This window comes from Galeopterus variegatus, unplaced genomic scaffold (genome assembly GCF_000696425.1).
Source record: "Galeopterus variegatus unplaced genomic scaffold, G_variegatus-3.0.2 Scaffold1, whole genome shotgun sequence".
Classification (NCBI taxonomy): domain Eukaryota; kingdom Metazoa; phylum Chordata; class Mammalia; order Dermoptera; family Cynocephalidae; genus Galeopterus; species Galeopterus variegatus.
Genome location: NW_007726112.1, coordinates 1,892,728 through 1,918,756, shown reverse-complemented (window position 1 = coordinate 1,918,756; position 26,029 = coordinate 1,892,728). Strand labels below are relative to the sequence as shown.

Sequence of the window (26,029 nt, the reverse complement as noted above, 5' to 3'; positions counted from 1 at the left end):
AAACATGGAATTCTCTATTTACTTTTTTCTTAGCCTCCTTAACGTTATTTGCTGTGGATTGTTCATTTTACTTATTTATTTTTTGTTCCCCCCTCCTCCCCCAGTGTGACTTCATAAATCACTCCTCTCCAGGGTCTGATCAAAGCCTTGCTCCTTTTTGTCGGGAGAGTTCCAAACCAGTCCTTCATCCTGCCTCTCCCCATCTGGTCCTATGGCCATATCTCCTCCCACCCTGAATGCCCTAATGTACCCCCTTGCTCTTTCCTGCTCAGGCTGTGCCCATCCCCTCCTGTCCTTGCTCTGTCCTCCTCGCCTGACTGCAAGCTCTTTGAGGCAGGGCTCCCACCTGCCTTGCTCACAGGGTACCCCCAGGACTTAGCAGAATGCCTGGCACAAAACAGGCACTCACTAAATTTCTGTGGAATGCAGTGCTGAAGAAAGGAAAAAAGACCCTCTCCTGACTTCTGTGGCCTAAATAGCTCTGTCCTTCCTCAAAATTCACAGATCAATTCCTGTCTCCACTGCTATCACAGACACTAAATCATACAAGTATTTATTGAGCACTCAGGATGGGTTAGGTGCCGAATGAAGCAAGTCAGACCCCTCATAGCATCATTGTCCCCCTTTTACAGCTGGGGACACAGTGTGTTAATGAGCCCAGTGATATTCGGGTCTCCGTGCTGGCCTCCTGCAGGTTGCAGGGACCGAAAGAAGACCGACCCCTTCGACAGCAGGGAAGCACCACATTTCCACAAACAGGAACTGCTTTCCATTCCAGTTCTTTTTCTTGCCTATTAAGAACCTATACATTAGGTAGCCTGGGTGGCCTGTATCCTCATGAACACCCCAGGATGTTTCCCAGCTGCTCTCTCTTTGTTCAACCTTATTCTTCAGTCTGGAAAGACCACCATGCTCCAACTTCTTTAGATCTTAGCTTAAATGTCCCCTTGTCCATGATGTTTTCTTGGAAACCCCCTCCCTCTGCACCTGCATCACCAGTCTCATGGCCTTATCACCAACTACCAGGCTGCAGGGTCTGAGATGAGAACGCTTCTTTGCGTGTCTGGGAGCAAGAGTGCCTCAGTCAGCTTCACTCGGCTGCATTTGCCCAGTGCAGAGGAGCTAAAGGAGAAAATGGAAAGGCAAATAGATCTTATCCAGGACAGGTACTAATCCTTGCAAAAAGAATGGAAGAATGACAAAAAAGATAGAAAATGAAGCTTTTTGAAATTAATATTCTAGACCAGGGGTCAGAAAACATTTCCAGTGAAGGGCCAGAGAGGAAATATTTTAAGCTCTGTGGTCTATGTGTTCTCTGACACAACTGCTCAACTCTGTCTTTGGAGCACAAAAGCAACCAGAGACAATACTGAAATGAACGTGTGGCTATGTTCCAATGAAAAGCTGAGATTTGAATTTCACATAATTTTCACATCATGAGATATTATTCTTCTTTTGATTTTTATCCCAAACCATCTAAAAATGCAAAACCCGTGCTTGCTTGTGGACCATACAAAAATGGGCCATGGGCTGAAAATGGCCCGTGGGCCCTGATGTGCTAACTCCTGTACTATACCAGTGGCTCTTATTTTTTTAAATTAAAAATGTGATGAAAATTATGTACCTCTCTTTAGGGGAAAAAAAGCCTCTCCACTCACACGCACACAATTTCCAAGGGTTCCGTGGGTATAGACGAAGAATCTGGGTTCCAGAAATATCTTTGTCTTTTTAAAAGTGTTCTGGCAGGAGATGGGCAGCTGATGGGGGAAGAAAACTCTTGGCTATGGTTAGTGGGTCAGTGGGCACTAAATAGCTTTGTCTACTAATAGCCATAAATTATACCTCAGGTTCAGAAATCAGAAATATAAAAGCAACTTCGGAAACATTGAGTAACAGAATCTGGGAAATCAGCCAAGAAACTCACATGTGTGGGCCATCTTCCCTGCCCATTTCTAGATCAAAGGTTAATGAACCTGGATCCTCCCCTACCTCTCATGGCCCAAGGTGCACCCTGTGAGTGCTCCGCAAAAGCAGCTCCCTAGTGAAGCAGGCAGTGATTTTGCATTTTCTTATAAACAGACCTCATCAATCACAGTCCTGAGCTAAGATCATCCCAGGCTATGTCAATGAGTCATGAAAAAGATATAAACCAATGGCTTCATTGTACTTTTTTCTGAAAGGTTTAAGTCCCCACTTGACAAGAAAGATCTAACAAGCAGGATTATCAGCTATGCTTTGCACACTACATGTCGGTTTTATTCTGCAAAAACAGAGAGGCAAATACCGAGTAGACTTTTGCTATGCAATGGCTGGGGGAGGGTGGGAAGGGGAGTACACCTGCAGGCAGGCCTTCTGGGAGCCTGGACTGCTTGTCCCAGGCTAGACATAGTGAGCCTACAAGCTCCTCTAACTTCTGGAACTGGCTTAGTCCAACGGGAATATGGTTAATTTTAATACTAAAGCAATGGAGTAATTTCTGAACATAATAATGAGAGCTCACACCCATGTGGAGTCTACTATGTGCCAGGAACTGTTCTAAGTGCCTGACATAAAGCTCATGACCATCCTATGAGGTAGGTACCATTGTAGTTCATGTTTTGCAGATTAGGAAATGGAAGTGTAGAGAGGTTAAGGAACTTGCCCAAGATAACCCAACTGGAAAGTGTTGGAGCCAGGATGCAAATCAGGCAGCTGGCTTCAGATTGTCCTGTTTGCGTTGCTTCCCTCTGTAGAACCTCCACACACTCCTTTGGGAATCATTGCTCACTAACTTCATTCACCCTCTTGCTTCTTTTCATCATAAAATCCCTCACTCGATGAAATCTTATTTATTCCTTGAGAGTTGTGTGTAAAGTGAATTTTATAGAGAAAATCATATTTAAAAGCATTGAGAAAGACTTGCTTTTGAAAATCATACAACAGGGCATATCATACTACAAGGCCCTTTGTAAACTGACTGCATGTCCTAGCACAATGCCTTGCAAACAGTAGACATTTAATAGATGTCTGTTGGGTGATATTGCTTCTGTTAATTTGTATAAATGTTTCTTTTGGTACATTAAGAATACTTAAAATAAGGTATGCATTACTAACTGCAAATATTAGAGGAAAAATTGCTACTAACAGCAACTGCAGACTGTGGTGTAATTAATTCAGTGAATCACCCGAGGAAACAGGCCCTACTGCCAGTGCTGGCCGCAGGCTCCATGCCGCACCCTGCCAGACAGGGATGCCAGCCCTCCTGGGTGTGCTGACAGATCGCTGAGCAGTAGAATGGGTGGGGCAAGGTGGGGCGGATCTGAGGGGGGTGGCGCCCACAGCACACGAGCCCTCATCTGCTTCCTTGCTTGCAGGTGTCACTAGTTTCCAGTTTCCAGTGTATTAGTCCAGTTTATCTATATCCTGTGGGACAGTTGCAGGCTCTAATGCCCCTGCTTTATACACCAAAGGTCATCAACCATTCAGAGGAGACACAGCATGTTTTTATTGTGTCCCTCAGGAGCAGAGAGAACAGGGTGGGCAGGTTATGTGATGGACCTCCAGAGCTATTCAGCAGATGTTGGGTGGGGTCACCTCACCAGAACATGCCCTCTCCAATCTTACAGCTGCAGAATTTGCAGATGTCCGGGAGGAGGTAGAAAAGAGGGATTGCTATGCAAAGTTGTTTTGCAGGCTATCCTTAGTGCTGGTTGTGTAAACTCCTATTGCATACACACAAAGTCACCAGATAACCCACCTCATCTACCCATCCATCCACCCACCCATCTGTCCATTCACCTACCCACTTACCTATTAATTTATTCTACAATTATTAGTTGGGCACTCGCTATGCCCCAGGCACCCTGCTAGGCACTGGAGATACTATCGTAGGAGTGGCCCCACCCTATAGAACTTGTCTTCCTTCAGTCAGCAACGTCAGCACTGCTCTAAATAAAACAGGAGATTTATGATTTTACATTGTATGCTGTTTTCTCTCAAATATGTTGAGCTTTCAGACTTCCATGATGGTTATTCAATACAAATTAGCAGTTTAACAAACCTAATCAATTTCAGCACTAAATCAGTGTGGAGCACTCAATCAGGGAGGCTCTCCTTGGTTCAGGTGCAGGCCTGGGGTGTTGGAAAAGTGGCCAGTGTGCCCTTTCTACTCATTTCTGAAATGAGTATTTCCACCCATTTCTACTCATTTTTGCCAATTCCTGACAAAACCACACACCAGCCTCATTCTCCAGTAGGATTTCATTTGCTGAAGCTCTGTGGTGAAGGGGCACGGCCTAGCAGGAAAATTAATGAGGGCAGAGGAGGAAAGAGAGGTGCTGATCCTGTCGAGGCCTCCCACTCCAGAGACTAGTGATCACGAGGTGACACAGCCCAAGGGCTGGGCGTTTTATGAAGAGGAATAACTTGCCTGGATTAACATGGCCCTGCTAGACCTTTGCATGAGGCCAGAAAACAGTAGTTTTAGAAAACTGCAACCTTACTAGTTGCTATAGTTTGGATAATGGTTTGTCGCTACCAAAGCTTATGTTGACATCTGATCTCCAATGTGACAGTGGTGGGAGGTGGGGCCTAGTGGAAAGTGTTTGGGTTATGGAGGAGGATCCTCATGAATAGATTAATACTCTCTCTGGGCAGTGAACTCTCCAGAGAATGGATTAGTTCCAGGTTGTTAAAAAGAGCCTGGTACTTCCCCCCACTCCCTTTGTGATCTTGCACTGCCGGCTGCCTGCCACTTCCTGCCATGAATGGAAGCAGCCTGAGGCCCGCACCAGACCCAGCTGTCCCAGAATCGTGAGCCCAATAAAGTTCGTTATAAATTACCCAGTCTCATGTATTCTGTTAACAGCAACACAAAAACTGACTAAGACACTGGTATTAACAGAGACCAGAGCTATATTTTAAATTCCCTATAGAACACATTCCTGTGGCATCCAAAAACAATTTTTCGGTAACATACATTCCACACAAAATATCCACAGTGAGTTGTGGCAACCCCCTTCATGAGTGCAGCTTAAAGAAGTACAAAGAACAAAGACTTAATGATTAATTCACACAGGGCAAAAAATAAGTTCTTGGGCTTGCTTAAATTTCCTGAGCTCAGTACTTCACAACTATTCTTTGCAAAGTATTTTCTGTGTAAGAGAGACACCGTCTCTTCATCTGTAAAATGGCCGTGAACACGACACCATAGGGAACTTTGGGGGAATGAGTGTGACAGCAAGAGCAGAACACTGAGCACAGCCCCAGACCATAGGAAGTGCTCAGTACTTTTTAATTCAATTACTCGAATATTCTCATCTGGCAGACACAGGCCTCTGTGCTGTTTCCAGCTCCCACACTATCTTGCTCTGTGGCCTTCAAGAAATGAATTTACCTCTCTGGGCCTCAGTTCTCTCATCTGTGTCTTATAGGAATGTTCTGAGTGTGTTCTGGAATCCCTTCAGTTTCTGTCTAATCTCCTAGGACTCTTGTGGGAAGAAAAGGGGATAAGGACTGGTGCTGTGGTTTGAATGTCCCCTCCAAAATTCATGTTGAAGTTTAATCTCCAACGTGGCAGTGTCGAGAGGTGAGGTCTTTTAAGAGGTGATTGGATCGTGAGGGCTCTGTCCTCATGAATAAATTAATCTATTCATTAATGGGTTAATGGATTAATGGATTAATGGATTATTGTGGGTGTTGACTGGTGACTATATAAGAAGAGGAAGACAGTACATTAGCACACTCAGCCCCCTCACCATGGGATGCCCTGTGCCACTTCAGGAATTTATAGAGTCCCCACAAGTAAAATGACTCTCACCATCTGCACCCCCTCAACCTTGTACTTTCCAGCTTCAAAGCTGTGAGAAATAAATTCAGTATTTTTATAAATCATCCAGTTTCACATGTTCTGTTATAAGCAACAGAAAACAAACCAAGACACAAGGCCTGCCCAACCTGAACGGGAGTCTTTGTTTGTTTTCTGGCATTGCACTTCTGTGTGAATCTCACTTGAACAAAGGTTCTTGAGTCCTTAAAAAAGTTTATAAACCATTGATGAGTTCTAATGCCCCTTCCAGATGGAATATTTTTCAGAGCAGGCACTCATGGCTCATCCTTGCAGACAGATACTGGTCACAGACCACAAGGTCACACAGGCACTGCTGGTCTGTCCCTGGGTAGCCCTGTGCTCTCCCATGCTCTGTTCCATTTCTGTGCCCTTCCTCCTCACTGTGCCTGCTGGGATCCTACCTGCTCAATCTGCACATCCTCCAGGTGCTGACTTTCATCCCTGGGGTCGTGGAAAACCCATCTCCCCCTCTTCAGAAGACCTCCTTCCTATTGTTTAGCCCTCTGTCCTAGCACACTTGGAGTTATTTGTCTGAATGTTTGTATTGTCTACCTGCTGACAAGCGCTAGAAGGAAAGAGACTCTCCCTGTGGACATTTGTGAGTGTAAACAGTGGTGCTCAATCAATACTGATTGAAGAGCTGGGATCAAACTGCATATTTTAGAACCTTTTGGTAAATCTTTGTACTGTTGGATAAACTCAGGAAAAACTTTTTTTTAAAATTTACTGATAATTCATTTTCCTCCAGAGTGAATAGGTTAATGTAGATATTTCTCACTAGGCTAATGAATTACTAACCACAGCCCACAGCATGCCTGATGTAGTTAATACAACCCCGGAGAAAATGGATACTTCTGCACTGCTCTCATGATACCTTCAGGAATCTGAGGGCACCAGCTGTATTCATACTGCAGGAGGCACCTGGCAGAGTTTTACAGCTCGCTCTCTAAAGTCAGAAAGACAGGTTTGAATTCAGACTCCTGCTTGGTCATTTTCTTAACCCCTAGGCCTCATTTTCCTGTCTGTAAAACAGGCATATAATAACAGTTGTTGGAAAGAGAAAGTTACTTTAAATAGTGACAACATAAAGCATGTGATAATGCCCTGTGTCTGGCACACACTGAGTATTCAATGTGTGCTGGCTGTTATTTAAAAACAACAGCAAAACCAACATAAGTGGTGGAAATAAATAAAGAGCTACTCGATAGCCATAAATTGCACCCAGTATGGTGGTTTCCTTACAGGAAAATAAACAAGGGACTGAAGGGGCTTGATGGCAGATTTCGAACCACTGAGGATTATTTAAGCAAGTGAGAGCTTGAGGTACAAGACAACCTTGGGACTCCCTCAATTAAGTTTCCCTGAGTTTCTCTAGGTCTTACAAAGCCCTGTGGAGCTGAGCCTGTCTTCTCCCCTCTCTTCTGCACTCAGCAGGCTCCAGTCACCTTGACCTCTTTGCAGTTCCTCTAATGCTCCAGCACATGCCCTCTGCAGGGCCCTCGCACATGCTCTTCCCTGCCCGACACTGTGGCCCCAACCACCCAGGTGGACAGATTCCTTTCTTTCCTCACATCACTGTGCACAGGTAGTTGCACCACAGGGACCTTTCCTGACCTCCCCCACTGGCCTCATCACTTTCGCCTGGCTTTGGTTTTCTTCACAACATCATCACCACGTGACGTTTTATATTGTTATTTGTTTATCTGGTTATTGTCTGTCTCCCCATTTGAGTGTAGGCAGCATGTGCATGCCTGTCACTAGAACCATGTGCAGCCTGAAGACAGGAAGTAGGTGCTCAACAAAGAACTGCTGCATGAGAGAATGAATGGCGCCAGCACGGGATAAACTGGGGGCTACGATCGAGTCTGCCATTCATTCATTTCTGAAATGCTCTTCCTGGAAAGTGTGAAACTGTTTACAAACCAAGCATTCAGATGAAGAGTCTTACCCTATCAACATAGAAGCAGGAGCAGTGATTTGTATGGAAGTTGCATTGGTGTTTGGGCTGAGAGTGTCTGTATTTACAACAAAGAACTTTACAGTTGGATTCACAGCTCCTGCCTAGGAAAAAAAACAATCACAGAATTCACGTCGACAAAAAAATACAACATCATTGCACAAATTTAAAAGTGCCCCAAACCATCTGCATTATGGCCATAAAGTTATAACAATTGGACACCTCCAAACAATTTAATATAAATAAAATGAACATAAGAAGAGTCATGAAATGTAACCTTTTGATGTTCAGGCAGAAACAACATAGCCCTGTGTGTGTGTGTGTATGTGCGTGTGTGCGCATGCATATCTTGAAGGTTCAAAGCGCTCCTGTTTAAATAATAAATGTTTATATGTTTATAATTTATGTACTTTTTGAAATCAATGATAAACTTCTTAACATCAATTTTATTATAGTCATGCGTCACTTAACAACATTGTCGACCAAAACATCATTAGGTGGCACATGACCGTATTTGCAAATATACCCTGACACCGCAAAACAAAAAGTCTGTGATAGCTGTCACTATGAAGAACACCTTAGGTTCTGCCAAAGACACAATTTACCAAGAAAATTAGTTTACCTGAGCTGAGAGCCAATGATGCTAATTAGGAAGCCATCATTTTTACTCCAAATTCAGGTTCACCATGTTAGAGCTTTATAATCAATATTATGACAGAAACTTGTAAAACCTTTTTAAATATACACATAGATCTTTGATTGACAGATTAGTTAGAAATAATATGATATTTTTAGTGAGAATATTTTATGGGTTTTTTTTTTGCCAGTTTCACTCATCAAAAAATAGCATTCTACTGAAAACACATCTCCATATTTAGTCTCTGATCTTTTTTTTTTCTTTTAATTTCCGCTATCTTCCTAAAATGGCAGCTCTTCATAAGCAAATTGAGTGAGTTGGTAAAAATAAAAATCTCTTTCTCGAAAAGCTTACAGCAAAAACACTGTCCTATTAGATTTCCCTAACAATACCATTCTTATTATGGTATTAATGAAGAAATCTTGGTTCCTTTTAAGCTCTCCCTCTTCTCTGACTTACACTGCTAAACAAAGTCCTTCAATTTCAGTAAACATGCATCTCAGAGCGGGAGAACAGCTTTGAAAACCAAGATGTGACACTATTATTCCAAATGTAGAATGTGTGAAATTTTTACATTAGTGCCAAATCTGTAATAGAACCACTAAAACTAGTCATGTCTCCTGTTAATTAGTAATACAATCTGATATATAATAACCAAGCTTTCAACTTCATCTGAGGCACATTCCAACTTCTACAAATGAAATGAGCTTCTGATTCAATTACAGCCTCTCTTTTCCTCCAGTCAAACATTTTCATTCCCCCTACCTCTTTCAAAATCATTTTCCCCATCTTTTTCTGCTTGTCATTTCTCAAAGTTTTTGGAGACATTACAAAACCTTAAATCACACTCTTTCCTGGGATAATAAAATTGCTTTAAAATTGCCAGATGCTGTTGACTTTAGCAAGAGTAATCACAGCAAGCTGTTGAAGAGAGACTGACAATATTTTCATTAGCAAGAAGGGATTAAATGAAACCATTCTCTTTCCCATCAAATCACGGAACCACTACGCAAATTGGAGCACAGACCTTTGGATATGGGACCCGTACAGTCTTTGGGTACTGCAGTGACTCATCAGAATAGAAGGAGTATTCAATAAGTGGAACTTCTGTGTCGTTAAATTGGGCATATGCTAAAAAAGTACCGTTCGGAGACCACCACAGAGCAGAGTAGGCACTGAAGACTTCCTCTGAAAAAGACATAAATTGTTCTAAGAAGTAGCTGATAAATTGGCTTTGGCATTCAAAATATTGTTCTCATTAGCTTTAGTAATTACAGTAGAGTTCAACTAATGAACCACTTTGCATTTGCTGGGCTTCCAAAATCAGAGTAATACAAATGAATAAAAATAAAATCTTCTAGGATATATCTGGATTGTAAAAATAAGTAACCCGTTGGACCATTTTAGAATATTTTAGCATGCAATATTTAATATAAGCTCTACATTTTTTTCTTTATCTTATAATCCTCCAAATTTATGCCTCAAAACATACTAAAAGTAAATTTCACACAGGAGGCTCTCTTCTTTTTAATTTTCAAGCAGTCAACATGCCAGCATACTCTTCCCAACTGGGCTCAGTATATACTGAGCCCACAGGGTACTGGTGCGTGGTGTGTGGCTCCAGGCTATCAAACCAATATAGTGCCCAGAGTTTACTACTCCTGGCACAAATAAGGTGTGGGAAGGATGGACTTAGAATGGCAAGGAGCTCTATGAGACCCCTACTGAGAAATATTTCCTTTGCCCAGCCCAGAAACTGAAAACTCCCTTGGATTAACACTCTGCTTGTGTATATGCTGATGGGTAAGAGGGTCAAAGAGGGAGGCAAATGAAAAAAAAATCTTGCTTTCCAGTATATTGTTGGGCCTATTTTCAATCTCTGGCAAAGGTAGCTCCTCCCTAGTTTATTATGGGTTTTATTCATGGGACATTCAATCTCTGGCTTTTAACATGCCAAAATCTCTTTAACCAAATAGGAATCGAGGAGTTCAGTAGGCTCCTAGTTAATCCACTAGTCTTATGTGAGTGTAAATGTAAAAGCACAAACACAGGAACTAGAATCTTACAGTTAGGAAATCGTGTATTCCAATCACTTTTCTGATGCCTGAGGCCTCTTTACAAGTTGCTTCTAAATGCTCATTTTCAATAATAATAATAATAATAGTAGTAGCAGTAAAAATAATTACAATAATAAAATGTAATCATAATTATCATGATGAGCAGCTGACATTTGATGAGGGCTAGCTATGTACCAGGCATTGATAAGCAATTGACATCTACTATCTCAGTTAATTCTCACAATAACCCATTGTACAGATGAACAAAGTGAGTCAAGCCTAAAGAGGATGAGCAATTTGCCTAGAGTCACATGGCTAATAACTGGTGACATCAAACATCAACTCAGACCTCTCAGGTTTGAGTTCATGCTTTTCATGTGTATGCTGTACTGCCCCTTTTAGCCTCCGTTGCAGCATGTCTAGTAACAGAAAACCTACTGCCTGGTAAGGCAGCCCACTCTCCCTTTGACTGCTTCATACCTATGTCTCTGGTATGTACACATTTATGTAACAATTTATAATTTACAAAACACATTGAATTTAGTTTTCATAAAGATCCCTGGGTGGGTTTATTCATAGCCCATTTTACAGAAAAGCAAACTGAGACTTAGAGGGATTGAATGAATTGCCTGAGACAAGAACTAGAACCCAGGCCTTATGACTCCAAGTCAAGGTTTTCACTAAGAACTTCTTCATATACTGAGTTGATGTCTCATTCCTTGTAGATTTCACCCATAGATTCTAGTTTACAAAACAGTTGCAAGTACATAAAATCAATACAATTAAAGCAAGCTTTTGGTTTTAAAAATTACTTGTTAAGTACAGGTAGCAGGTAGTGTTCTGTGTTTTGAATTAGTGGTTATTTGGAATACAGAACGTATTTTTCCATATTGACGATGTAATAATTTCCCTCTAGGGACTAAACTCCTGTTTTTAGAGAAAGGACCATACTGGAACCATGAAGCCATTCTTCTGCATGTGAATGGCTTAGTCATGAACACGCAAGATGAGATTCTTCCAGCTACCTCGAAAAAGGTGTTAAGTGTTAGGGGTGTTCTTATCTTAGAGATGCCCAGCTGTTCCTGAGAGACGGTCACAGCTTTGAGAAGAGACTGCTCACTTCATGTGTTGATCCTGGAGGCTGTGCTGTGCTGTCCAACAAGTGTTAAAGAATCTCTAAGTAACTAGCATAAGCAAATATCATTATGTTTTAATAAAACACATTTTTCGGCCATGGAAATTTATCTTTCTTTTAATGTAATTTTTGTTGTTTTTATATTATTAGTTAATTGAACTTGACTTGAAATAGGTAAGAGCCAAAATCACGTAATTAAAAAATCTCTCTTGAAAAAAAACTACAAAGAAGAAATAATAGGATAAAACAGGGATGAGTCTTTCAAATAAGTATGAGGCAACCTTGTGAACAGTTTGGAACAGTCTCAAAACACCTTTTATCTTGGCAACTATAGACATGAAAAATGTTTTTCTAATATTTTCTAAGTTTCTAAAATGTGTTCATAATAGTTTCTAAAATTCCTTATCTTAGGAGAATATTTCTTTTTTTTTTTTCCTTTTTTGTCTTTTTTTGTGTCCGGCAACGGATCGCAACCCTCAGTGTTGCGCCCGCACCTCACTCAGCCAGTGAGCGGCCGGTCTGTATGTGGGATGCGAACCCTTGGCGGGAGCGCTGCCGCGCTCCCAAGCGGCACACTGTAGCAATGCGCCACCAGGCCGGCCCAGGAGAATATTTCTTTTTAACTTTTTTAATTTTGATTTTTGCTTACTTCTTCCTTTTAAAATAGGAAATCATAATTTGTCTAAGTTCAAGTGAACAAGAATCTTCTATGAAACATGCATTTTCATCCTCTCCATTCTCCAACCTCCAGACAATATTTTATCATCTTTTTTTTAATGTTGTGGGACTATTTAGCCTTCCTTAGTAATTTCTGGGTTAGGTAGGCCTAGTTAGAGAAACATCCGATGTTAATCTGGAGGCTTTTATACCCCAGTAAAACCAGAAAAGCTACCTTTACAGAAAGGCTCTTTGTAGCTGTGAAACAAAGGTAAGAGGAGTCTTGTGAGACAATGAGGGCAGAGCAGCACCAGCTGCAAAGAAGCTCTCACTCGATGAGATGCCTGTGCTGTGAGTTCTAACAGAGATTCGATGACATTTTCTTAAATGCAACTTATTTTGAATCCCATTGAATTTCCCCATTTTTAAAGAAACATTTAACTATTTTTAAAAGCTTAAAATTTTCATTTTGAAAAAGCTTTAAAGTGTCTACCTTCATACACCCAGTCAGTTATTCCATTGTATATTATATCTTCTTCCCCAGTCCACGTGATCCTTTGACTTGGTAAATTTGGTTCATTTTTAACATAAATATCATTTTTCCAAACATATGCCTAAGAAGATTAAAAAAAAGTATTGATATCAATAATAACATGCTATAAAATGTTTTATCCTGGAGTTTTGAAAACACTTATCTATGCAAGTATAATGATTACCATAGTTAGTTATTCCATTCAAGCAAGAAGGGTCATTTTACTCCTTCCCTCCCATTCTTGTTACAAGTATACAGACTATGATCCCCAAATATTTCTAAAATACATTATTAGTATGTTAAAAATAAGAAACTCACAGCTACCACTATTTGGATGTTAAAGTGTGCGAGAAGACCTAGAAGGCTGACCACTTCTGTAGGATCCTACAGCTTGTGCATTTCCTCCTTGGAAGGAGAACAGGAGTGCAGTTACACCTGGGAGAGAGAAGCCCAACTGCAGATAAATATTCATCTTCTCATTCAGATTCTTTCGGGCTTCTGACATTCTCCCAGCACTATACAATGTGAAGATATATCTCCAGTGACACAGAAGGTCACAGAACTAGCAGAAAGCACGTACGACTCAGAAAGCATCTAAGTACAATAGATAACTAGAACTTGAGTTTAATGAGCATTTTCCCAGTGAATAAACAATTCCCTACAGAAACTTTCAGGAATTGTATTTATTCTGTTAGGCTAGTAAAATATTATCTTGGGCAATAACACTATTTTTTATATTTTATAGTGAAGTATTGGCTTCCTAAGATTTCTGCTTTGTATCAGGGTTAGTAGCTTCTGCATATGAAAGATTTCAGCCAATATTTTCCAGACAAGAGGGAAGACTCACTAACCAACTTATGACCCTCTGGTGACCATGTGATCCACTGTGTATTGTTTGGAATTTTCTCTTCTGTAATCAGTTGCCTGAAAAAAAAAAAAGAAAAAAAGAAAAAAAAGGAAACATTACCAAAAGAATAACTCACAGTGGGATTTCCTTTAAGAAAAAAAAAATTGTACTAGAAAAGCCTAATAGATTTTATGGGGAAGTCACTGACCTTTTATTTAAGTCATAAATGTCATATGAAGCTGTGTAGGAATACCTCCATTGCTATAAAAGAAAACAAGAAATCTCAGGCTTCTGTGATTCTTAACAGTTCGGCCACTTGCTATGGGAGCTCCAGATGATAGATACAGTAATGTAAGACTGCATAATGCTCAAACTTTATTATTTCTTATAATTTCCTACCTAGATTCCTAGAATTTTGGAATTCAAAAGCATCCTAGAGACCATCTAGTACAAATTCCTCTGGACTTCATCTATAACCTAGCTCTGGTATCATCCTCTCCAAAGATACTTCCAGGACCACAGTGTGCCAAAGTGCCATTTACTGTGCAAACTTTATTCCTAGCACTTGCCATAGTATGTTAAGATCACCTGTCTAGGAAAAAGCAAACTTTCACTTTTCACCCATCTTACTGGCATATTTAAAATATTTAAAAGATATTTGATTCTATTGCTGGTGGTAATGTGGAGAAATGTTTACTTTTATTCACTGATGATGATAATGTAAAGTGTTATAGATACTTGAGAGCTACCTGGCAATATATACTAAAATTAAAAATATATATATTTATCATCATTATTTTAAACAACTATCTCAAGAAGCTAGAAATGAAAATCAAACTAAATCCAAAGTAATTAGAAGAAAAGAAATAATAAAGGTAAGAGCAGTAATCAGGTCGAAAGCACGATAGAGAAAAATCAATAAAGCCAAAAATTGGTTCTTTGAAAAGACTTAGGAAAATCACTAACATAGGAAAAGTGGAGGGAGAAAGTACAAATGATCAATATCAGAAACAGAAAGTAGCCATCACAACAGACTCTACAGACAATAAAAGATTATGAGACTATTAAAAAGATCTTTTGCCAATACATTTTAAAAATTAAAAAAAGAAAAATTCCTTGAAAGACACTTTATCAAAAGTCGGACAAGAAAGTCTTAATAGTCTTACATCTAACACACAAATTGAATCCATAAGTAAAAACCTTTACATTAGGACAACTCTAGCCCAAATAACTTTACCAGTAAACTCCTTGTCATTTATCCAAGTAAGTGGAAAAGTTATGCCCACACAAAAAGCTACACGCAAATGTTTACAGCAGTTTTTTTCATAATTGCCAAAACTTGGAAGCAACTAAGATGTCCTTCAATAGGTAAATGGATAAACAATCTGTAGCAGATCCACACAATGGAATATTATTCAGTGATAAAAAGAAATGAGCTATCAAGCCATGAAAAGACATGGAGGAACTTTAAACACATATTGCTAAGTGAAATAAGCCAATCTGAAAAGGTTACATACAGTATAATTCTAACCATATGACTTTTTTTTTTTTTCCCTTTTTGTCTTTTTTCGTGTCCAGCAACGGATCGCAACCCTCAGTGTCACGCCCGTCCCGGACCGGGGCCAGCAACGGGATCGCAACCCTCGGTGTTGCTCCCACACCTCGCTCAGCCAGTGAGCGGGAACCGGTCTGTATGTGGGATCCGAACCCTCGGCGGGAGCGCCACTGCGCTCCCAAGCAGCGCACTGCAGCAGTGCGCCACCGGGCCGGCCCTAACCATATGACTTTTGAGAAAAGGAAAAACTATAGGGACAGCAAAAAGATTAGTGGTTGCCAGAGGCTGGGGGGAAGGAAGGGAAGCAGAGGTGGAGTACAGGGGATTTTCAGGGTAATGAAACTAGTCTGGGTGATGCCATAATAGTGGATACATGTCATTTATACATTTGCTAAAACCCAGAAAGAGTGAACCCTAATGTAAACTATAAACGTGAGTTAATAATAATGTATCAATATTGCCTGATCAGTTGTAACAAATGTACCACACTAAAGTAAGAAATCAGTAATAGGGAAACTGAAGGAGAGAGGATGAGGGAATATATGTAAACTCTCTGCTTATTTGATGTAAACCTAAATCTTATCTGAAAAATAGTATATTAATTAAAAGAAATGAATTAGAGCTATATCAGATGACTTGGAAGGAGTTCCACATGCTGTAATTGAGTAAGAAATGAATGTAAAATAGGACTCCATTTTCATAGAACAAGCAATAATGAAAAATAATCCCTATATATTTTCATAGAATTATATGAACAAGAGAAAAATATAAAATATGAAGAGATATCCACTAGACTTCAGGGAGCCAAGCAAAAAAGAGAAAAAAAATACAGAAGACAAAAAGTATGTATACAATCACATATTCGTGTCCATTAAAAATTATGTCTGCATGTGGATACATAAATGATTACTTGTCTATATGTCTGTCTTCCCTAACTACCATACTCCCAGAGGTAAGAAATTGTGTCTGCTTCTTCTTTTGATATGTGGAATCTGGTCTAGTGCAGCCACACAGTAGCTGTTCAAGAAATAAACCAAACTGAAATAAAATTTGAATTGCACCAGTGAGGATGAGACACATATAATGGGTAGCTAAGCACACACAGTCATATGACAGCAGAGCTGAGACACAACCTGGGGTTCCTCACCTGAACTACGTATCACTTCTCGCCCTCCTGTGCTCTCATGTCAACAAGTATTTATTAAATTCCCACTTTTTGCAAGTTGTACATTCTTTTCTTGAATCTCGGATTATTTTGACACACCCCTATTCATTTCTGGGCAACTTTGAGCATAATACTATGCTAAAGCCAAAAGGTATGGCAAAAGCTAAACTATTAAGAAGAGTTGAGATCATTTCAGGATGACAGAACCATCATGTATCGTAAAAGAGAACCCAAGAAGTTTGGTGTGTTTACTTCATCTTTGAAAACAGACTCATCACTCTATTTAATCTATAAACACTGGCAGCTATCGTCTAGCAGACAGTACTGAATACCACGGGTTCTCTCTGCTTGAGCGGGTATAGACAAGTAAACTACAGTAAAAGCATCCCAACAGGATGTACTAAGAGATAGAACAAAAGTGGATGGGGAGAGGCAGGAATCATAAATTCAGCCTTGGGGAGGGAAAGAGGATTATGGAAAAGGCAATTCTTGGGCTGAGTTTAGTGGTAGAGAACTGACACACAGAGAATAGGAGAAGAGCACTGTAGCAAAGTGAAGTTGAAGTGCCAAGGTAAGAAAGGTCATGTTTAAGAACACAAGATTTAAAGTCTTTTAATCTGGATTCAAGCCTCCACTGTGGAATAGCAGGCAAGTTGATTTCTAAGCTTCAGTGTTCTTTTTAGGAAAATGGGGATAACGATAGCAACAATCTCAGGTGCATGAGAATGCATGTGAAGTGCTTAGCAAGGTTCCGGAACATTGTCAACATGTGATAGATGATACAACTATTATTATTATCTCCGACGCTGTAGGCAATGAGCAGAGAGACTAGGAGAACATCCCTACCAGGGTGGATGTACTTATTCACTGATTTATTTATTCATTCACTCATTTATTTGTAGCCACAACTTAGAAGTAATACTTCGTTATTCTGGATGTACTGTCTCAGTCATGGAGAAGCCATGTAGCAGGATCTAAAGAACACTGAACAGTGGACCTCCAAGGAACTGTAATAGCATTAGACTTTTCTTTCTTCTGGATGTGTTTCTTGAGAATTGGTTAATCAAGACATTTATGCTGTACAGAAAATTTTATTGGATAGTCTTAGAAGTAAAAAGAAAATAGAAGATATTGTTCCCTACCTGCAATAACCTTATAATTTAGTGCTTTGCAATAGACCATGTATTCATTTAATAAGTATTTGCTGAGCATCTGCTATATGGCCCTGTCCTAGGCACTGGAGGAGCAGCAGTGACTAAAACACAGGGAAACTGACACTAAATAAGGCAGGTAATAAATAAGCAAATAAATAAATAACAAAAGATTCCAGGGCCAGCCCAGTGGCGCGCTGGAGAGTGCGCCGCCTGAGAGTGCGGTGGCGCTCCCGCCGAGGGTTCGGATCCCATGTGGAGACCGGTTCCCACTCACTGGCTGAGCGTGGTGTGGGTGCAACACCGAGGGTTGCGATCCCGTTGCCGGTCAGTAAAAAAGACAAAAAGGAAAAAAAAAAAAAGATTCCAAAATGTTATGGAGAAACTAAAATAGTCTAATGTAACAGAGAGTGGTTGGGGGGTTATGGGTGGAATAGAATGGCAGGGGGCAATATTCAGTAAAGTGATCCAAGAAAGTGATCTTGGATCTCAATTAACAAAATGGAAAAGCCATATGATGAAGGGGAAGAAGGTTCCAGAAGGAAGAAATAGCAAGTTCTGTGGCCCTTAGATGGGAATGAGGGTGATGCTTGAAAAAGAGAAAGAGCTTTGCACTTAAAGGTTCTCAACTTTGGATCATTTAATCCCCTGGGAGCTCTTAAGTAAACCTGTGTCTGGGCACTACCCATAGTTATGATGAGTTACTGCTTTGGGGTAGGTGACAGGCATCTGAGTTTTTATAAATCCTCCCCGAGTGACTCCAAGGTAAAGGTTTGAGTGAGTAGGAATGGCCAAGCATGAGTACAGGAGAAGGTGGTAGGAGATGGGCTGAGATGGGCAGACTGGGGTCCAATCACACAGGCTCCACAGTGCCATAGTTAGTGTTGGTGTTTTATTCTGAGTGTGGTGGGAAGTGATTGAAGCATAGGTGTGGTAGACTCTAACCTAGGTTTTGAAAGAAGCACTATCTTGGATACTACCTGAAACATGGGTTGTAAGCCAAAGGGGACAGAGTAAAAACAGCAAAAGCAGTTAAGTACACAAGCAAATGTCAATGTCACAACAAATACAAATCACCAGTGGTGGTTGTCCAACTAAGGACTACCAATGAAATGCATGCATTAGTACATATCAAATGGTATTTGTTGAACCTAGCTAACAGTAAATTGAGCTGGTATTACCTTTCTGTTACCGTAATCTCATATGTTAGTTTTTAACATGGACAACTGGTATTCAGAGGTTTTCAACCCTGGTTGCCTATTATAATAATCCACAACATAAAAAAAACAAAACCAAAAAAGAACAACAAAAAAATATGATGCTGAACCTTCAATTTATCGATCTGGGGACTGAAACTGGACACTGGGAATTTTTTTAAAGTTCCTCAGTGAATTCATTCTATAGATAGCAATAAAAACCACATAATTAAACAAATAATGAGCTATTAATTGGGAATAGATGTGTTAAAGTTGGCATAGGATTCTGATGTGCTTATAGTTGATAGGCTTGGCTTTGAAAGGTAATACCAGCTCAATTTACTATTAGCCAAGTTCAACAAGAGCCATTTGATGAGTACTAATGTATGCATTTCACTGGTCGTCCTTAGCTGGACAACCCCCACTGATGATTTGTATTTGTTGTGTCATTGGTATTTACTATAATTAAAAAGTCTACATGTCCAGGAAATGGAGCCCAGCCCAGTGGATCCAGGGTAAATGCTATGACTGAGAGTCACCATCCTGAGATGGTAAATGGAAAGGGACTAGTTCGCTTGGCCTGAACACAGCAGTGTTGGTGTGTACGGTAAGGCCACTCTATATTATCCATCCTAGAAAAAATGTCAGGGTGTAATCCCCAGCTTTGTATTTTGTTTTCAACCAACAAAATGTCTATATAGGTTTTAAATCTTTCCTACATGTGTCCAAACTTCCTATACTTGACAACTGCTGTCAAATCCATGAATAACCATAGAGCCGCAGTTAAAGTTATTGGTGTTTGCATCCATCTTAAAGATGAAGAGGATGTATGATTAAGCTGTAACTTTTCCTGAATGTGTGAGAATTCGGTGCTGGGCTGGGTGATGGGGGGAAGATGAGTGCCCCTTGTAGGACCTTTGTGACTGGTATTCAGGGTCCCCTCCTTTGAAGAGTTTGTACATGGCAGGACCTGAAGGTGGGGAAATGGTCTGGGTCATTCTGCAGAGTCTCTTCTGGAAGAAGAAGAATTTAACTCTGAAAAGAGTTAATGCTTATTGAAATAATAAAGCTTATTGAAAGTCTTACTAAATGTAAAGCTGAGGCAAAGGAAATAAGGGATTATATCTCCAGATGTACAAGTCAGACATGTAAATTTACTTTTAAATTAGATGATAAATGCCTATTATAAATTTTTATTAATTTACATTGTTAGTATCTGTGATATAATAATATTAATTATGCTTTTTAGTACTTGAAAGCACTGAAAATTAATTTCTTTTAAAAAATTTGTTGGACTTGTCTTTTATGAATGAGAATGACTTTTTGATTCTGAACTAATGAGTTTTTAGTGCTTATTATATTACTTAGATGTCAATTTTAAATATCCATACACATGAAATCAGTTATGAAATAACATACTCTAGGATGCTTTAAGTGCCACAGTAAGGAAGTATTTCTTTTACCTTTACATAGTTGTATTCTAGGAGAAGAAACTGTCCATCGGGAGATAATGAATAATCATTTATAGTATGTCCAAACTCCTCCTGTCCATCAAGAAGAAAAAAGAAAAAAAGTGAACGATGCAATTTAACTGCTATCATTGGGCACTTACTGCATACAGAGTACTGTTCTAGACATGTGGCTCATGACTTGGGAGTGCCCAGTCTGGGAAGGATGGCACATTCACCACACAAATGATCGTAGCCAGTTGTGCTTTGAACAGTGTTAGAGAGCCAGGGACGGGCAGATCAATGGCTGTAAGGGTGGGGATCAGGAACAGAGAGAGAACTTTCTCAACAGGGGGAACAGCATGAGCAAAAACCCAGGTGTGGGAAAGGGCATGCATGGTTAGAGAAGGTTTAAGGGTTAGGTGTGACCTGAACACAGCATAGTGTGTGTCAGACATGGTGGAAGGGGAGAGGACATCAAATTAGAAAAAGAACTGGGACCTGAGTATACGACGTGGAACTACGACTTATCTTTTGTATGTGGAAGTGAGAGGATCATGTCTATTTTTTAACAAAAGCACGTTGGTGATACAGGGGCTGAACTGAGAGGGGAGAGGACAGGGCTTGTATCAGCCTGGATTTGGGCAATGCAGTGATATGGTCTACAGAAAGGAGTAGGAAAGTAAGTTAGAGCACTCACTACCACGAGATTAAACAGAACTATCAAGTAGAGATGGAAATCTGCGAGACACTTGACATGCAGAGCAGGCATGGATAGGGTTGGCTCAGGTGACAGGAATCAAGGATGATTCTGAGGTTTCCAGCTTAAAAGAGTTGGAGGAGAATTAAGTGACTATTTACCAAGACTGGAAACCGGGGAAGAGGAATTAGATGTATTTACTTTGCTAGGACAATGAAGGGGAGATCACTAGTTTAGCTTGGTATATGGAGTTTAAAATGCCTGGAGGCCGTCCACATGCAGGAGCCAGCAAGTTATTGGAAACCGAAGTTTGGATCTTGAGAGGAAGTTAGTGTTTGCCTATGAGAATCAAGGCCAGAAAGGAGAGTGCTGATACTGTGGAAGTGCATGAAATTCCCCTAAGGAGAACATGCAAAAGGAGGAGAGGCCCCCACAGGAAGTCAGAGCCCTGTGGAGCACTTACATTAAAAATTGGGCAGAGGAGGAGGAATCGTCAAAGAAGACTAAAAAGTAGCCAAGGCAGGGAGCGTTTCAAGAAGGAGAGAAAGATCCACTGTGCCATATGCTGCAGAGAGAGTCCAACAGGATAAGAAATGACAGTACTCATGACTTGAAAGGTAATGAAAAAACTCCCCAGAATTTCATGTGTGAATTAATTATGCGATTAAACATACAAATGTACTGTTCTCCAAGAAAATGGAGCTGTTTCCATATTCAGCATTGAATAGCAAGAGATTATTTTCTTGTTTGTAGAGATATTCATAATCTAAAGAGAAAAAACAGCCAGATCAATATTTCAAGCTGCTATTAAACATCTTCATAAGCTAAAAATTATGTAATAAAATTTAAGATTTAAGTTCACACAAGTGCTAAATAAGCATTTCTAAGTTGGAAAACATGAATGATGAATATTACACTAGTATTCTTTCATTTTTCCATCACTACTGTCAAGGTTTCAATTCACATTTAACTTTTCCTACCAGAGAAATACTTAGGTTTTTCCTGTCTTCTCTCCTTTCGCACACTTAAGTAGAAAAAAATTCCCTTCCATAGAGTTCTCAAAAAATAAGAATTATATCTTCTCATTGCCATAAGAGTGCCCCACAACCCAACCCTAACTAGAACGAATGTAAGCATAAAACTGTGCCCCCCCTAAAAAAAATTTCCTTACCTGAAACCCACCGCAAGGAGTAGACCTTCGTTCTAAGAGTATTTTTTAAGTAATCATTTAGAGTATAAGTTCTGCGACTGTCAGCTGCAGCATCATCTGCTGGTTGAAAAAAAGAGCCAAATGTTCAGTAAGATGGAATAACCTAAGTTTTGGATAAAATAAACAAACGGATCTCTACAATATACCCTGCTCCCAAAATGCGGAAATATGTTCACAAAATGCAAGACACATTTCGAGAGATTTCAGACTGGATGGATGAAGTTAAAAAAAAAAAAGCACTTAACTATAAAGGCTGGGTGAGTATGTGTGTTTCACTGTGCTGTATTAGTGCTATGTTAGCAAGATTCACTGTGAAGGTCTAGGTCAGCAATGTCCAATAAAAATATAATGTGAGTACATTTTTTAGTAGCCATATTTGAAAAAAAAATTAAGCTAAAATTAATTTTCTTGGCATATTTTATTAAGTTCAATATACTCAAAATATTATCATTTCAAAATGTAATCAATATTTAATGATATTAATGAGATTTTCCACACTCTTTTTTTTAATACTAACTCTTTAAAATCTGGCAAGTAGTATATACTACCAGCTTATCCTAATTTGAGTGGGCATGTTTCAAGTCAATAGCTACATGTGGCCATGTGGCCAGTGACTACAGCAGCCTGAGTGGACAGCTCAGGCTAGATCTCCCTTTTCTGAGGCCTTGAGGTCCATCTAACCCCACTTGCTCCTCAGAGACTTTTAAGACATGCTGAACGCCCAGTTCAGGGATCTTGGTTTCTCTCACTGCTTTTCCTTGAACTTGGTAGAATTTGTATAGGTCTATCTTCTGCTACTGGTGACCCAAATTCAAAGTCTGAGAATCATTTTTATGTCTGCCTCTTGATTCCCACCACCCCTACCTAATTGACCCTGTTCTTCCTGGGAAATCTTTTCTTCTAGGTATTCCTGCCATCGGGTTCTCCCATTCCAATTCCTCCTCTGCATCATCACTGGAATGATTTTTCTAAAATGCCACTTTTATCCTGGCGATCTCTTCCTCAGAAACTTACAGTGTTTCCCCATTGCCTACGGGAAGATTCAAACTCCTCAGACTGGCATTCATGGCCCTCTGCAATGATAGGAGACACTCTTCCCAGGCTCATGTCTACTCTCTCCCGGCAAGAGCCGTCTCATCTAGTCACACTGATCTGCCTGCTGAACCCAGGAGCTTCTGGGCTTTTCTGCCTCTGTTTCTCGTCCTAAGCCACTTCTCTGTAATGTCTGCAAGTCCTTCTCCAGCTGTCACCTCTTTCATGAAGACACCAATTCCGCCCCCTCTGGCTTTCGGGCCCACACTATTCATTTGGGTCTTGTCATTCACTGACTTATGTTGATAACTATCTTTCCATGCCTGTCTCTGTGGTATACTCAGCTAGGCCATGTAATCTTTGGAGACTGAGCCTTATTTTGTTTGTTTGTGCACGAACACACATGATTCTTACTGACTGCCATAGGATATCATCCTACAAGCACAATCAAGCCAACATGATTTCTCTTCCCCAATCCCAGAGCCCGTCCACTGATGACAACGAGCTTAAAGTCTTTTTCTTTTTTTTTTTTTTTTTTTCCTTTTTGTCTTTTTTCGTGTCCGGCAACGGATCACAACCCTCAGTGTCGCGCCCGTACCAGACCAGGACCGGCAACGGGATCGCAACCCTCAGTGTTGCACCCGCACCTCGCTCAGCCAGTGAGCGGGAACTGGTCTGTATGTGGGATCCAAACCCTTGGCGAGAGCGCTGCTGCGCTCCCAAGCGGCGCACTGTAGCAGTGCGCCACCGGGCCGGCCCTAAAGTCTTTTTCTAAATCCTTTACTTTCTCCATATCTGCACAAACAATCACACAGCCACAATGTGACATTCCTATAACTGCAGTTCTTACTCTGTTGGAGACTGGGCAGCCTGCAGCACCTTCTTTTTAACAGCCTATAGGAAGGTAATTTTTTTTATGGGAAATGTTCCTTCAAAAGATGTTCTTAAGATTTTATTTCTTCAGTTCTTCTGTTTCAATAGATAAAATTGCTACATTTTACTTTATTACTTTATTAATTTTGTTTAAACCTAGTTTGTTCAGGTTAAAGAAGTTTTAAGAACCTGTTTTTCATTTTCAAATCAGTCCTGCTTTTCAATCCTGAAAGTGAGTAGGACATTCATGTTTGTTAGCAGAAATATACCGACTGTGTAAAATCAGTCCTTAGACTTGACAACCTTCAAACAAGAATTAAAGCCTTGCACCACAAAAAATATTATTTGAAACTTGTACTGGGGACGATAACCACAAACCTGGATTTATTCACTAAATCCCTCAATTGTTTGTATCCACTCAATCATACTTTCATACATTAAATAGTGATAAAGCAAGTATTATTTGAAAAATACTATTGAGGAGATGTACCCCTACTATCAAGAGCTATTAGTCTAAAGCAAACATGAAACACATCCCCAAATTAGTATAATTCGAGATATAAATGGTTATAGACATTCATAGTCCTGATATTTACTGTCTGCTTATATAGATGTCTAGATAGAACTACATGTATATACAGATAACACATACATATTCTATTTTTCCATGAACTTTCTGAAGCGCCCTCATGCATAATAAAACAGACATATCAACACAGAACATCCATCACTGACTCTTGATTTTGTAAGAAGAGAATTAACTGCATATTTGTAATAGCTCATGTATAGTGTTATCTCATTTAAATGCTATCTTACTTAAAGGTATTTCCCAGTATGGGGGGGGCAACACACATCTGGAATGTTAAAACAGTCGAGGCACAATCCCCTTGCCATCGCCTATGCCCAGCGGGCTGCTCTGTACACTGATGGTGGCTTCCTCACTGAGCAAGCATTTACCTCTCCTCTCTCCTCAGAAGACGCTGGCTTCGTCCTGTCCTCAGCTCACAGTTTTTCTAAACCCATCATCTCTACCACGTTTCAGCTCCCTGCTGCTCATGATGGCCCCTGTGAATTGGATCCATCTGCTGATGTGACGTTGATACCACACTCTTGCCATAATCCAGGACATCTTTGCAAGGCCACGCCTCTCTTGGCTTGTGCTGGGCCCACTCAGCTGCTTTCCAATAACCCTGCAACCCGATTTCCACATAGCCGCTCCCAGTCCCAGAGCAGCATGGCTAAATTGGAGCAAGTGGAGAACAAATGTTCTTGATTTTTTGCCTCCATTTGATAAGCAGAGCACATTGGAAGGCAGTTTTGAAACATCTAAATGCAAGTGAGTTTTGGGAGAAGGGAGAGCCAAGTTCTGGTTTTGACCTTTAGCAAGTTCAAAGTTCGCTGCCAAGTTTACAACCTATTCTGTCACTCTTATAGGACATGCTCACGTTTCTTCATCCTTGTCTGACAGGGAACTGCTGACAGGGCACTGCTGCAGCAACAGATGAAGGTCTTTGGCTGCTTGTGTGTTTTCCTGGTGTGGCCTGGGACATGTCATTCCTTTAACTTATCAGTTCAAAGCATCGTGCTAGCCAAGTAAAGCAGTTAATCATATGTTACCCATCAGCTTACACAGCAACTCTTAGATTCAAATCTTTAATTAAAAAAGAAATGTTAGCAACATTTTACTTTAATTCTTTGTCTAAAGCAACTATTAGGTTGAACCATATGAAAATACCATTTTTATTTATTTTTATTTTTTATTGAAATGTATTGATTATACACATTTGTGGGGTAGAGTTATATTTCAATACACATATACAATGTGTGATGATCAAATCAGGGTAATTAGCATAGTTATCATTACAAAACTTAATCATTTCTTTGTGATGATTTGATCTCTCTTCTTGCCATTTGATAATATGCAGTAAATTATTGTTAATTATAGATTCCTAGCTTGACTGTACATGAAAATACAATTTTTATCCACCAAAAAAAGGTAGAATAGCAGCATTTAAAATGGCTCAACCTAATAATAAATCCTTACAAAGGA

The 26,029-nt window shown here is 40.0% G+C and overlaps 1 protein-coding gene across 1 annotated transcript in view; it reads right to left on the bottom strand.

Moving 5' to 3' along the window:
* The window catches only part of DPP4 (dipeptidyl-peptidase 4), a 79,663-nt gene that overhangs the window by 33,696 nt on the left and 19,938 nt on the right, over nucleotides 1-26,029 (bottom strand). The window contains exons 3-10 of the mRNA XM_008585309.1: nucleotides 22,036-22,134; nucleotides 21,539-21,630; nucleotides 20,180-20,260; nucleotides 13,858-13,910; nucleotides 13,654-13,726; nucleotides 12,764-12,884; nucleotides 9,449-9,609; nucleotides 7,776-7,888 (exon numbers count right to left, since the gene is read on the bottom strand). Of these exons, the coding sequence (XP_008583531.1) occupies nucleotides 7,776-7,888; nucleotides 9,449-9,609; nucleotides 12,764-12,884; nucleotides 13,654-13,726; nucleotides 13,858-13,910; nucleotides 20,180-20,260; nucleotides 21,539-21,630; nucleotides 22,036-22,134 (793 nt within the window). The remainder of the gene's footprint in view (nucleotides 1-7,775; nucleotides 7,889-9,448; nucleotides 9,610-12,763; nucleotides 12,885-13,653; nucleotides 13,727-13,857; nucleotides 13,911-20,179; nucleotides 20,261-21,538; nucleotides 21,631-22,035; nucleotides 22,135-26,029) is intronic.